The sequence below is a fragment of the Pan troglodytes genome, chromosome 2 (assembly GCF_028858775.2).
Source record: "Pan troglodytes isolate AG18354 chromosome 2, NHGRI_mPanTro3-v2.0_pri, whole genome shotgun sequence".
NCBI classification, from domain to species: domain Eukaryota; kingdom Metazoa; phylum Chordata; class Mammalia; order Primates; family Hominidae; genus Pan; species Pan troglodytes.
Genome location: NC_086015.1, coordinates 15,829,302 through 15,842,720, shown reverse-complemented (window position 1 = coordinate 15,842,720; position 13,419 = coordinate 15,829,302). Strand labels below are relative to the sequence as shown.

General features: G+C 41.1%; 1 protein-coding gene across 5 annotated transcripts in view; it reads left to right on the top strand.

Moving 5' to 3' along the window:
* Positions 1–13,419, top strand: part of TAMM41 (TAM41 mitochondrial translocator assembly and maintenance homolog) — a 124,770-nt gene that overhangs the window by 22,336 nt on the left and 89,015 nt on the right. For all 5 annotated transcript variants that reach the window (XM_009444911.4, XM_054680382.2, XM_001153179.5 and 2 more), the window contains one exon: positions 6,687–6,832. In XM_009444911.4, coding sequence (XP_009443186.2) covers positions 6,687–6,832 — 146 coding nt within the window. The remainder of the gene's footprint in view (positions 1–6,686; positions 6,833–13,419) is intronic.

Genomic DNA, 13,419 nt, shown 5'->3' with positions numbered 1-13,419 from the left:
GCACTTTGGGAGGTGGAGGCGGATGGATAACTCGAGGTCAGGAGTTCGAGACCAACCTGGCCCACATGATGAAACCCCATCTCTACTAAAAATACAGAAATTAGCCGGGCAGGCGAAGGTTGCAGTGAGCTGAGATGGTGCCACTGCACTCCAGCCTGACAACAGAGCGAGACTCTGTCACAAAAAAAAAAAAAAAAAAAAAATTAGCTGGGCATGGTGGCACACACCTGTAGTCCCAGCTACTAGGGAGGCTGAGGCAGGAGAATTGCTTGAACCCAGGAAGCAGAGGTTGCAGTGAGCTGAGATCATGCCGCTGCACTCTAGCCTGGGTGACAGAGTGAGACTCTGTCTAAAAAAAAAAGTGAAAAGGCAGCTAACAAAATGGAAGAAAATATTTACAAATCATGTATCTGATGAGGGACTAGTATCCAGAATATATAAAGAATTTTTAAAATACAATGGATAGGCCAGGCGCAGTGGCTCACGCCTGTAATCCCAACACTTTGGGAGGCTGAGGCTGGTGGATCACTTGAGGTCAGGAGTTCAAGACCAGTCTGGCCAACATGGTGAAACCCTGTCTCTACTGAAAATACAAAAAATTAGTTGGGCGTGGTGGTGTGCACCTGTAATCCCAGTTACTTGGGAAGCTGAGGCAGGAGAATAGCTTGACCCCAGGAGGCGGAGGTTGCAGTGAGCCAAGATCATGCCACTGCACTCCAGCCTGGGCAACAGAGCAGGACTCTGTCTCAAAAAAAAAACAAAACAACAACAACAACAAAACAATGAAAAGACAATCCAGTTTAAAAACAAGAGAAGGATTTGAATAGCCATTTCTTCAGAAAAGGTATTCAAATGGCCAGTAAGCACATGAAAAGTTGTTAAACATCATAGGTATTAGGGAAATGGAAACATCAATACAAATCACAGAGACGCCATTCTATACCTGCTACAATGGCTGTGATAAAAAAGAAAGGCAAGAACAAGTGTTGAGAATGTGGAGAAATTGGGACCCTCGTACATTGCTGATTAGATTGTAAAGTGGTACAGCTGCTTTGGAAAAAAGCTTGGCAGTTCCTCCAAATGTTAAACGTAGCTACCATATGACCCAGCAGTTCTACTCCTATATATCTACCTATGAGAAATGAAACATATGTCCACACAAAAACTCGTACGTAGCAGCATTATTCATAATGAATCGCCCAAAAGTGGAAACAGCACAAATGTTCATCAACTGAGAAATGGATAAATAAAATTGGTGCATCTGTACGATGGAATATTATTTAACCATAAGCAGGAGTGAAGTACTGATAAATGCTACAGTGTGATGACCCTTGAAAACATTTTGCTAAGGTCGTAAAAATAACTCCAGATAGTGTATAATTCAATGTGTATTAAATGTCCAGAATAGGCAAATCTGTGGCAAGAAAGTAGATTAGATCCAACCTGGATCTCCATTGTCTAGCACAGCTCCTGGTACTTTGTAGCCAGCCAAATATTCACTGAACCAAAATGACAGCAATGTTTCAATTCAGGCTGGGGATGGGGAATGAAGGGAGATGGGGAGTGATCACTTAGGAGTATGGGGTTTCTTGCAGGGAGGCTGGAATATTCTAGTATTAGATTGGAGAGATGATTGTACAACTCTGTAAACAGAATTAAAAATACTGAATTATTTACTTTAAATGGATGAATTACATGGTATGTGAATTATATCTGAAAAACAGTCATGAAAATGAATATTATTTTGCCATATCAATATCCAGTTTGGGCTGCAGTCCTTAAACACTACCACATAAAAAACTGCACTGAAATGATCTTTTTTTCATACCGTTTGCTGCCTGAGGTAGAGCCTATATCTGGACAGGCTGAGTATCCCTTATCTGAAATACTTGGGGCCAGAAGTATTTTAGATTTTGGAATTTTTCAGATTTTGGTATGTTTGCACATATATAATGAGATATCTTGGGGACGGCCCAGGTCTAAACACGAAGTTCATTTATGTTTCATATACGCCTCATACACATCACCTGAAAGTGATTTTATATGATATTTTTAATAATATGTGCGACTCACTGCATGAGGTCAGGTGTGGAATTTTCCACTTGTGGTGTCCTGCCAGTGCTCAAAAGGTTTCCAGGTTTGGGGGTATTTTGCATTTTCATTGTTCAGATTAGGGTTGCCCAACCTGGATCTCCATTGCCTAGCACAGCTCCTGGTACTTTGTAGCCACTCAGATATTCACTGAACTGAAATGACAGCAGTCTTGCAATTCGTTTAAAGGGAGAAAAGTTAGACGGTAATTATTATCTCCAAGACCCAGCGCTTCCTCTACCCTCCATCCTTCGACTATGCTATATACATATCATAAGTAGTATCTGCTTTACTACTTACAAAGCATTCTCTAATACCTTAACTCTGGGTTCCCCAACCCTTGGGAACCCTGTTAGGAACCAGGACGCACAGCGGGAGGTGAGTGGTGGGCGAGCTTCATTTGTATTGACAGCCAATCTCCATCACTTGCATTACTGCCTGAGCTCCGCCTCCTGTCAGATCAGCAGCTGCGTTGGATTCTTATAGGAGCGCAATACCTATTTGAACTGCATATATGAGGAATCTAGGTTGCAGGCTTTTTATGAGAATCAAATGCCTGATCTGTCACTGTCTTCCATCACCCCCAGGGGGACTGTCTAGTTGCAGGAAAATAATCTCAGGGCTCCCACTGATTCTACATTATGGTGAGTTGTATAATTCTTTCATTATATATTACAATGTAATAATAACAAATAAAGTGCACAACACATGTAATGTGCTTGAATCATCCTGAAACCACTGTCCCCTGGGCCCACATCCATGGAAAAATTGTCTTCCACAAAACCTCTTCCTGGTGCCAGAAAGTTTAGGGACTGCTGCCCTAACTCCTTAAATCTGAAAGCAACTTTGTAAGGTTAGTGTGATTAAGCCATTTTACAGTGAAGGACTCAGAAGGTTTAAGTAACTTGACCTCAGTCACCCTGGGACATTGCCAGACTTGAAAGCCAGGGCCTTGCCGCTGTACTGTGCAGCCCTTCACATCTGCATACTTGTAATGAGGTCCCTGACTGCTGGCTGCATGCCTGAATCACAGGGAAGGCCACCTACAGGTGGCTTGCAGGCCTTGGAGTTTGTATCATTTCAAGGTCAAAGAGAAATCCTTTTGGATGCCTATTGTACTGGCAGTTCTAGAGGCATAAAATAAAGTCAGCAGTCAGTTTTAATCCATTGCTGTTGTTTTGTTGAAAACAAATCTCCCAAGGTAAGAAAAATTGATTGTTATGATCAGATGCTGGTTCGTGCTGTGCCCATGATGTTATTCATTTTGTTCTGAAGAAATGAGTCATAAGCCCATTTGCTTCCTATCCCCTGTGGTTGAGCTAGTTCAGCTGCACACCAGTGAGAGAAATTCAGTTCTGCACACATTTATTGATGTATGTGTTCCCTGTGCCAGGCAGTGCACAAGGAGCTAAGGATGCAGACATAAATAAGCCCCGGTCCTTGTTCTCCGAGAGCCTGGAGTGTTTTCTAGGTCCTTTAATCATGGCATGCAATTGTTCTTTTAGGGGGAAGATTTGGATTGTAGAACATAATCCTTGATATTTTAAAATGGTAAATCCTTCTCTCAGAAACTGACTGTCTAAAATTGAGGAACTTTTTGTTTGTGGAATGTACAGAAAGAAGGAATGACACAAATATTTAGAATTCAACAGTTTTAGAAACTGATCTTTCACTTCAGGGCCAGCCTTGTTAGAGTCAGAATTTGATGACATTTCATCTCTTCAAAGATTAATGGAGTCCATTTTTATACATGTAAGGATTTACACAGTTGGAAGTTAACTCAGCCACCACTCCATTCACATTTGTCAAGTCATCATCTGTGTATCCCATAAATTTGTTTTAAAATGCTAGAAAGTAATATGCCAGCATTATAGAAGTGAGGGAAATGGAGGGAAATTATAGAGTAAAATCATCACCTAAAATTTCACTACCCTAATACCGAGAGGCAGTTGGACCTGGGGCATGTTGTCTTTGCACCTCCATCTCCTCATCTGTAAAATTAAGAATAATAGTACTTATTTTATGGAGCTTTGCCATGACCAAATGAGATAGCAAATTAAAGCACACTTGCAAAAACCCACAATAAATGTATTTTATTAGAGCAAAAATAAGCATTTTTATATAGTCTCTTTGTCTTGTTTTTCTCATTTTTTATGAAGTTTTTTTTTTGTTTTGGTATGCTTAAAAAAAAAATTACATAGAGACAGAGTCTCGCTATGTTGCCCAGGCTGGTCTCGAACTCCTGAGCTCAAACATTCCCCCGGCCTTGGCCTCACACAAAGTGCTAGGACTGTAGATGTGAGCCACCATGCCCAGCCTGTTATACTTTTGTATCTCTTTGTTTCTTACTCCATATTTATTAAGTGATCACTTTCCATCTTGTTGTGTGTGATTACTGTCTGTGATAGTAACCGTATGCCATCATAGTGCATTCTTTCCCCTGTTGTTGGACATTTGGGATGCTTTCAATATTATAAGTAGTGCTTCAGTGAGCAATTTTATATATGTAGTATATTTTTACTTCCTGGAAACCTTATGCAAGTTTCTTAATCACTGTCTTTGTTCCCTTGTGTATGAATGGGGATAGAATCCTATCTACCTGAGAGGAGAGCTGTGTGTATTAAATGAAGCAATACCACAACACACTTGGCACAGTGGCTGGTATTTACCAGATGCTCGGTGAACGTTACCTGTGTGTTTCTGTCTTACTCTGTGTTTCTGGCTTATTTCTTTAAGCTTGCTCCAGAGATGGGGTTTCTTGCTTCATTGCTTTCCAGAAGAATTTTAGCAGTTTATGCAGTCAACAGCAATATGTGAAAGGACTGATTTCTCAACCTCCTCATTAGCAGTGATCCCAGGTTTTAACTATCTAACTCTCTTTCCCTTCAAAATAATAGTGAAAAAAACAAGTTCATCCATATTTGAGCAGATTTTTAGGACTGGGACTCGCTTCTGCTCACTCACCTGAACAGTCAGACCCCCTGTACACCAAGGTCAGGTTCCAGAGGCTCTTTAGAAGTCTTTTTTTTTTTTTTTTTTTTTTTTTTTGACGGAGTCTCGCTTTGTCACCCAGGCTGGAGTGCAGTGGCGCGATCTCTGCTCACTGCACGTTCTGCCTCCTGGGTTCACGCCATTCTCCTGCCTCAGCCTCCCAAGTAGCTGGGACTACAGGCGCCTGCTACCACGTCTGGCTAATTTTTTTGTATTTTTTAGTAGAGACGGAATTTCACTGTGTTAGCCAGGATGGTCTGGATCTCCTGACCTCGTGATCTGCCCACCTCGGCTTCCCAAAGTGCTGGGATTACACCGCGCCCAGCCTGGAAGTCTGTTTTTCTAAGCTTGCAGTCCCCAGTTGCATTCCACCAAATTGTAGTGTAAGTTGGTCCTTTGAAGCTTAAAACCTAGCATATTTTATTCCTTACTCAATGAAGTACATATTGTTGGTCTTCCTTGTATTTTTACTTTTTCTAAAACAAGCCAACAGTTTGCACTAGGAAAATCCATTGTGGCAAATAATGACCTCTGTGATCCCTTCCCCTCTCCAGAAAAAAGAAATTGGCGAGGGTAACCATATGTCCTGGTTTGCTCAGTTTATACTTGTCCTAGTGTAATTATTTATAGCGATCGCTTCACCCTCAGAAGTGACCTAGTTTGGATGATAAATTATATTGTCATCCTAGCCCCAGGGGATTCCTCAGCAGCTGGGTTATCTGCCTACACTTGCCACCTCTCTACTCCCCCTGACAACTTGCTGTCTCTCCAACAAAGGATTCAGCCACATTGCTTTCACCAGGCTTGACTCAGAAGGTTCTGCGTGTGTCCAGCCTCTTCTGATTTCACATTAGCCCAGTAGGCACGCACTTAAGTGTGTCCACTTTCCCATTCCTTTCTCCTCCATCTTGCCGATGGTTGTCAGTGGCATTGGCAGGGCACTTTTCATTTGATTCAGAAATGCTTTTGTCTTTCAGAATTAGGTGTTTTTCAGCTCAATTCATCCCATAGGCAAATGTAACATTCCTCATTTCTCATCACTTGCAATTTAAAAAGTTATATCTGTTTTCAATTTCATCTTAAATGCAAACCTCCTCTTACAGAACTTTTAAGCCTTATTTTGCCCTTGTAAAATATGATAAGATTATATTCATCAAGTGCCTCAAAAGCCCTCATAAACAGACAGGTCAACGATGAGGAAGCAATGGCAAGGACAAGTCTACAGTGATGGTGCACAGCTCCTATCTCCTTCATTGGCCACAGGCAGAATTTGGCCCATAAGACAAGACTTTGTAGGTACAGAAGCTTCTGCATTGGAAAAGCTAAAACAAGTTAGCTACTCGCTTGTGATTACCTTGTGTAACTAGGTAACTATAATTTAACTGGCATAAAGGGCTTTGTGATTTGAGAGACCCTCTTTTCCTCCAAACAAGTGCTCACATTTCTTGGGATAAAGTGTCCACGTTTTGAGGAAGAAAAACAAGTGTTTTGATGAGGGATCCTGCCAGAGTGAACCCGTGCAGTATCAGTGTGGGGAGTGTCGTTCATAGGTCAAGAGTGTGGATTCTTAATGGAAGATGTGTTTATCTCTTTGTTTTAACTAGGTGACTTTCGGATGGTGGTTGGAGAAGATAAAACAAAAGTGTTGAATATTGTGAAGCCCAATATAGCCCACTTTCGAGAGCTCTATGGCAGCATACTACAGGAAAATCCTCAAGTGGTGTATAAAAGCCAGCAAGGCTGGCTGGAGGTAACTTTATGTGGAAAATAGCTTGTATTGTTTCTAAGACAAAGGCTATTTGCAGGAAGAAAGTCAGGGGTAGAACAGCATGACTGGTGTGAGAACATTTATAGTTTAAAAAGTAAGTACTGTATGTAAACATAGGCTTCTGTGTATCTGGAATAATGCTAAAAGGTAACAGACTAGTAATAAGAGGCTGCCTTTGGAGAAGGGAACTAGGGGCAGAAGTGGGAGAGGGACTTGTTTTGACCACGTATATCTTTTTTGCCATTGGAAATTATTACCATGTCTATCAATTACCAATCAAAACAAGTGAAAATAAACTTTTAGATCATTCTCATTCCATCCCCAGACCCATTTAGCTCCCCAGAGGTAACTGTACTGACAGTTTGGTGTCTGGTTGTTGTTGTTTTTTTTCTTTTTTGTGGGGGACAGGGTCTGACTCTGTTGCCCAGGCTAGAGTGCAGTGGCACGATCTCGGCTTACTGCAGCCTCAACACCCCCCAGCCTGGGATCAAGCCATCCTCCCACCTCAGCCTCCTGAGTAGCTGGGACTACAGGTGCATGCCACCACGCCTGGCCAATTTTTGTATTTTTTTTGTAGAGACAGGGTTTTGCCATGTTGCACAGGCTGGTCTCAAACTCTTGAACTCAAGCAGTCTGCCCGCCCCAGCGTCCAAAAGTACTGGGATTATAGGGATGAGCCACTGCACCCAGCCTGCTGTCTGTTCTTCCAGATCTTTTCACGTGTACTTTTGTATATGTTTGTATGCATATATGAAGAGGTTTGGTTTTGTTATACATTAATGGGCTCATACATATTCAAAATTCTCTTCTTTCCCCACTTGTTATGTTTATTACGTCTGGGAATTTTTCTTTTTGATATATCAAATAAAACTTTCTTATCAAGGTGTTGTTTCAATTAATATTAAGTGTTTGTTTGAAAATAAAAACCCGGCCGGGCCACAGGTTTTTTTTTTTTTTTTTCCTTTAATGTAAAGAACACTGCACTTTTCTTCATTTATGCTCTTCTCCATCCACATAATAGGGGCAACTAACATTGTAATGAGTAATAGATTAATGGAATTTCTAGAGCTAAAAAGGGAATTTAAAAAAATAGGAATTATTTTAAAATAAGAAAAGAATAGAGAGTGACATATGAAATGCGAGAATACCCACCACTCAGTTTAACAGATTTTGCCACATTTGGTTCAGGTTGAGGTTTTTTGTTTTATGCATGTACATGATTTAAAAGCCAAATGATACCTCAAGTTTATAACAAAAAGAGCAGTTTCGTGCTGCGTACGTTCCCACATTCTCAGCCCTGCTTACCAGAGGCAGCTGCTTTCGTCTCTATAGCTGATTCTTCTGATATTCACCTCCATGTTCTAAATAATATGCTTTGACTGTTATTTCTTGATTTTTTTTTCAATCTTACACTTTATTTTTGCCATCCTGGAAGAAGGGGATTTTTTTTACCGTCTTACACTACCCCAACAATTCTTATACCAATACACACACTCACACACACGCACTTAGCACACACATTCTCTTCCCCTTCTACCTCACGGCCTCATGCTTCACATAAAGTTACTTCATATTTTTTGGTTAGGTTAATATTCAATGTTTATTTTATTGTGACAGCCTTTTCTTTATTGATGAGCTGTGGCATTATGAAGTTCCTTTTCCTGTACAACTTTGTTTCTCCTGGAGTTAATAGTTGTCTTATTTTTTCAGTTGCTTAGGCCAGTCATCCTCAAACTCTTGACAGATCCGTAAAACTCTTCCCATTATAGACAGATTTACTGGGTGTTTTCTGTTTCTTGTTTTTCATAGGAATGTTTTTCCTGGAGCCCCCTGCCCTGTTCCTTTCTCAACTGGTTGTTTTCGAGCTCACTGCACAGCCGCACTCCTCCACCTTCCCTTCATTATCACCCTGAGAATTCCGTTTGCCTCCCCTGTGCTAGTTTTTGGTTTTGTGGGTCTTGCATTTTCCTCTTCCACGGTTTACACTCTGATATTAGTGAAGTTTGTCTTTTATTACCTTCTTAAAGGGTGTGAGGGAGGCAAGTTTTTGCGACTATATACCTCTGAAAATTCTACCCTCCCTTCGATAGATAGTATTGGCTAGATATCAAATTCTAGGGTGGAGATAATTTTCCCTCTTTATTTATATCTGTTTTCCATTCATTATTCAGTCACTTGGTGGGCTCTTTCTTTCTTTCTTTTCTTTCTTTCTCTTTTTTGACAGGGCCTTGCTCAGTTGCCCTGGCTAGAGTGCAGTGGCGTAATCCCAGCTCACTGCGACCTCAAACTCCCAAGCTCAAGTGACTCTCCCACCTCAACCTCCTGAGTAACTGGGACTACAGGCACGCGCCACCATGCCCGACTGGTTTTTGTGTTTTTAGTAGAAACAGTTTCACCATATTGCCCAGGCTGGTCTCAAACTCCTGGGCTCAAGCCATCCTCCCACCTTGGTCTTCCAAAGTATTGGGTTAACTGGTGTGAGCCACAGCGCCCAGCCTCAGTGGGCCTTTTCTATCTGGAATTTTATAAGCTTCAATTCTAAGGAATTTTTTTTATTATTTCTGTAATTATTTCTTCATACCCATTTTCTTAGTTTGTTCTTCCTGGGATTCCTGTTAGGTGGTTGCTAGACCTCCTGGTTTAACCTTTTTTCCTTTCTCTCTCTCTCTCTCTCTCTCTCGTCTCTTTGTTTATTAAATTTAGCTTTATGGGAGAATATTTCTGATTGGTTTTCTAACACTTCTACTGAATTTTTAATTTTCCCAAAATGTTCTTTCTTATAGCTTCCTCTTCTTGTATTATGGATGCATTATTTTCTCCTAATCTCTTTAATGATCTTTATTATAACTTTTGAAGATTTTGTCTTGTTCTCTCACATTGTTTTCTTTCTCTTAGTTCCTCTTGTCTGTTTTTACTCTAGTCTGTTATATTAGAAGCTTTTTTCAAATGTCTGAGTTTCCTTCCTGGCCTGATTTTTAAATTAATTAATGAATTAATCAATTTGAGAGGGGATTTCACTCTGTCACCTAGGCTACAGTGCAGTGGCATGATCATAGCTCACTGCAGCCTTGAACTCTTACGCTCAAGTGATCCTCTCACCTCAGCCCCTTGAGGAGCTGCGACTACAGGCCCATGCCACTATGCCCAGCTGATTTTTTTATGTGTGTGTGTGTGTGTGTGTGTGTGTGTATACACAGGTGTGTGTGTGTGTATATGTATATATACATATATACATATACACACATATATATACATATATACACACATATATACACATATATACATATATATACATATACACATATATATATACATACACACACACACACACACACATATTTGTACCCATATGATCTGAGACATTAAATTTTTTTTTGTAGACACAGGGTCCCACTTTGTTGCCCTGGCTGGTCTCGAACTCCTAGGCTCAAGCGATCCTCCCGCCTTGGCCTCCCAAAGTACTGGGATTACAGGCAAGAGCCACCGTGCCTGGCTCTGGCCTGTTTTTAAAGAATGAGGCACTAAAATACAGGCTGGAAGTTCTTTGTGATATATCAGGCTTGTCAACTGGTGGGCTTGACTATAGGATTATGAGGCAAAGACCTAGCTATTTTGTTTTGTTTTGTTTTTTTGAGATGGAGTCTCTCTTTGTTGCCCAGGCTGGAGTGCAGTGGCGCAATCTCGGCTCACTGCAACCTCCGCCTCCCAAGTTCAAGCGATTCTTGTGCCTCAGCCTCCCAAATAGCTGGAACTACAGGCATGCACCATCATACCCAGCTAATTTTTGTATTTTTAGTAGAGACGAGGTTTCACCATATTGGCCAAGCTAGTCTTGAACTCCTGACCTCAAGTGATCTGCCCGCTTCAGCCTCCCAAAGTGCTGGGATTACTGGTGTGAGCCACTGCACCTGGCCAAGGACCTAGCTGTTTTATTGGAGGATCTCAAATATCAGTGTCTGTAGAATTTCTCCAGAGATCTTCTATTCTCTGGCTAGAGGACAGGGAAGTATAATATGTCTGTCTACCAACTTTCTAGAAACTGAGCAAGGGAAAAGGGCTAGGAATTTTCTCTAACTATAAAGATAAAGGTATCCAGAATCCTCCCTGTGGCCTATAAAAGCCTGCATGATCTAGTTTCGCATCAGTTTCTTTTCCCGGGAAACTTACAAGAATAAGACTGGGGGACTGAGCTACAGCTCCCAGTGCTGTATCTGGCCTTGAGGCTGCAACTGAGACTCATCTTCTCCCACCTCTGTTACTCATCCAGATTCCCTTCACCCTCATCTATCACTTCTGCTTATCTAGACAGGGTGGCCCAGACCCTCATCTCGGAGGAGTCTGGAGGACCCTGGCCACCGCACTTGTCCACTAACCATCAAAATTGGGCAAGGGGTACTCTAAGAGATGTGTATCAGCACCCCAGCTCCTGATGACCAGGGCCGATTGCTTCTGCCAGTGTAGTGACTCATTGCCTTGTCTGCTGGACTTACGGCATGGGATTCTAAATTAATTGGGTGGCAGTCGTAACTTAATGGGATGCTTACTGTGTCCTCTGGTGGAAGCATCCCTTCTCTGGGAACTGGGACCTCTAGACCCACAGATCTAGAGCTGTAGTGATAGGAAGCAAAGTGTTCCCCAGTGGGTCCCTGGGAATGATGATAAGCAAGGTCACTTCTCTTTCTACCCTTGGTCCCCAGGCCCATGTCTTCTGCCAGTTGGGAATATAGTACAGTGTAATGGTGATTGATTCAGGATGTGTAGCACAGCTCATCCTCGCAGGACAGTGTCTTCAGGCTGTGCCACTGCTCTGAGTTGACACATAAAATTATCTGCCTTACCCTTGCATCTTTTAGGTCTACAGGTGGTGCTCATCTCTGCCATTCGTCCTGGGATATGGTTTTATTTTTTCTTTACTCTTTTGGCCAGGGGGAGAGAATGGCAGCTTCATGCCTTTAATCCCAGCACTTTGGGAGGCTGAGGTGGGTGGATCACTTGAGGCCAGGAGTTCAAAACTAGCCTGGCCAACATGGTGAAACCCCATCTCTACTAAAAATACAAAAATTAGCCAGGCATGGTGGTGTGCGCCTGTAATCCCAGCTACTCGGGAGGCTGAGGCATGAGAATCACTTGAGCCTAGGGAGATGGAGGTTGCAGCGAGCTGAGATCGCGCCACTGCACTCCAGCCTGAGCAACAGAGCGAGACTCTGTCTCAAAAATAATAACAACAAAATATTAGCTTTATTGATGAATACCTCATACACCATAAAAGCTAGTGTTTATAATATAGTCACAGAGCTGCACAGCCATCACCACAATGTAATTTTAGAATATTTCTGTCACTCCATACCCTTTAGCAGTCCCCAGCTCTCCCCTCACCCAGGCAACCACTAATCCACTTCTGTCTCTGTAGATTTGTCTGTTCTGGACAGTTCATATGAATGGAATCATATAAAGTTTTTTCCTTATCTGCTTTTTACTTAAGTTGACATATAATAATTGTATCCATGTCTGCTTTTAAAATGCAATTTGACTTTCACAGTTTAGCTGAATGCTTTCACTTTCGTTATTTTAATGAGAGTTAGTGTAAGGAAAATGAGAATTTACCAGATTTTTAAATCATGTCACCTGGTATTTTATCTTTACACACATGCTTTCAAGTGAAAATTCCAGTGCATTATTTTCCTCAAGAGAAAGCAGTGGCAGATACTACTTTCTAATTTTTTTATATGTCACTCAAGCCATTGGAAGCTTCATAGGTAAAGCATAACTTAAATATAAGTTTATTCTAACTAATCCCAATATGTGGCCTCAAAACATAAGTCCATAAATGTCATTTCTAAGATTATTTTACATAAATACTCAAATTTGTTGTCATTTTTGTAGCCAAAGCTAAGTAGAGGATGGGGCCTGTGAATTTAGAACCATCCTAGTGATAAATATCAAATATTTAGATAAAAACCTAAATATTTACCCCTCTAGCTTTATGGAGCCATTAAATAATAACATTTTTCTCCTTCTCTTCATAGATTTTATAGACAAAACTAGAAAATTCAGGTATTTGGTATATACTTTTTTGTTTTTTTTGATACCATCTTGGTCTTGTCACCCAGGCTGTAGTGCAGTGGCACAATCACCACTCATCGTAGCCTCAACTTCCCAGGCTCAAGTGATCCTCCCACCTCAGCCTCCCAAGTAGACAGAACTGTAGGCTTGCACCACCATGTCTGGCTTTTTTTTTTTTTTTTTTTTTTTTTTTTTTTTTTTTTCATAGAGCTGGATATCTCACCCTTTTGCTAGGGCTGATGTTGAATTTTTGGGCTCAAGCAATTCTCCTGCCTCAGCCTCCCAAACTGCTGTGATTACAGGTGTGAACCTGTGCTCCCGGCCCATTTGGTATGTACTTAATAAATATTTATTCAATTTAAAAAATGGTAGAATGAGTGGATTCTAATTATTAAGAAAGTTCGTCCTATCTATAAACTCTTAAGCCTAAAATAATACATTCATGTGATTTTTTCTTACTCTTCTCTTAGTTGAAGTTAAAACCTAAATATTTGTTAAAAGGATAC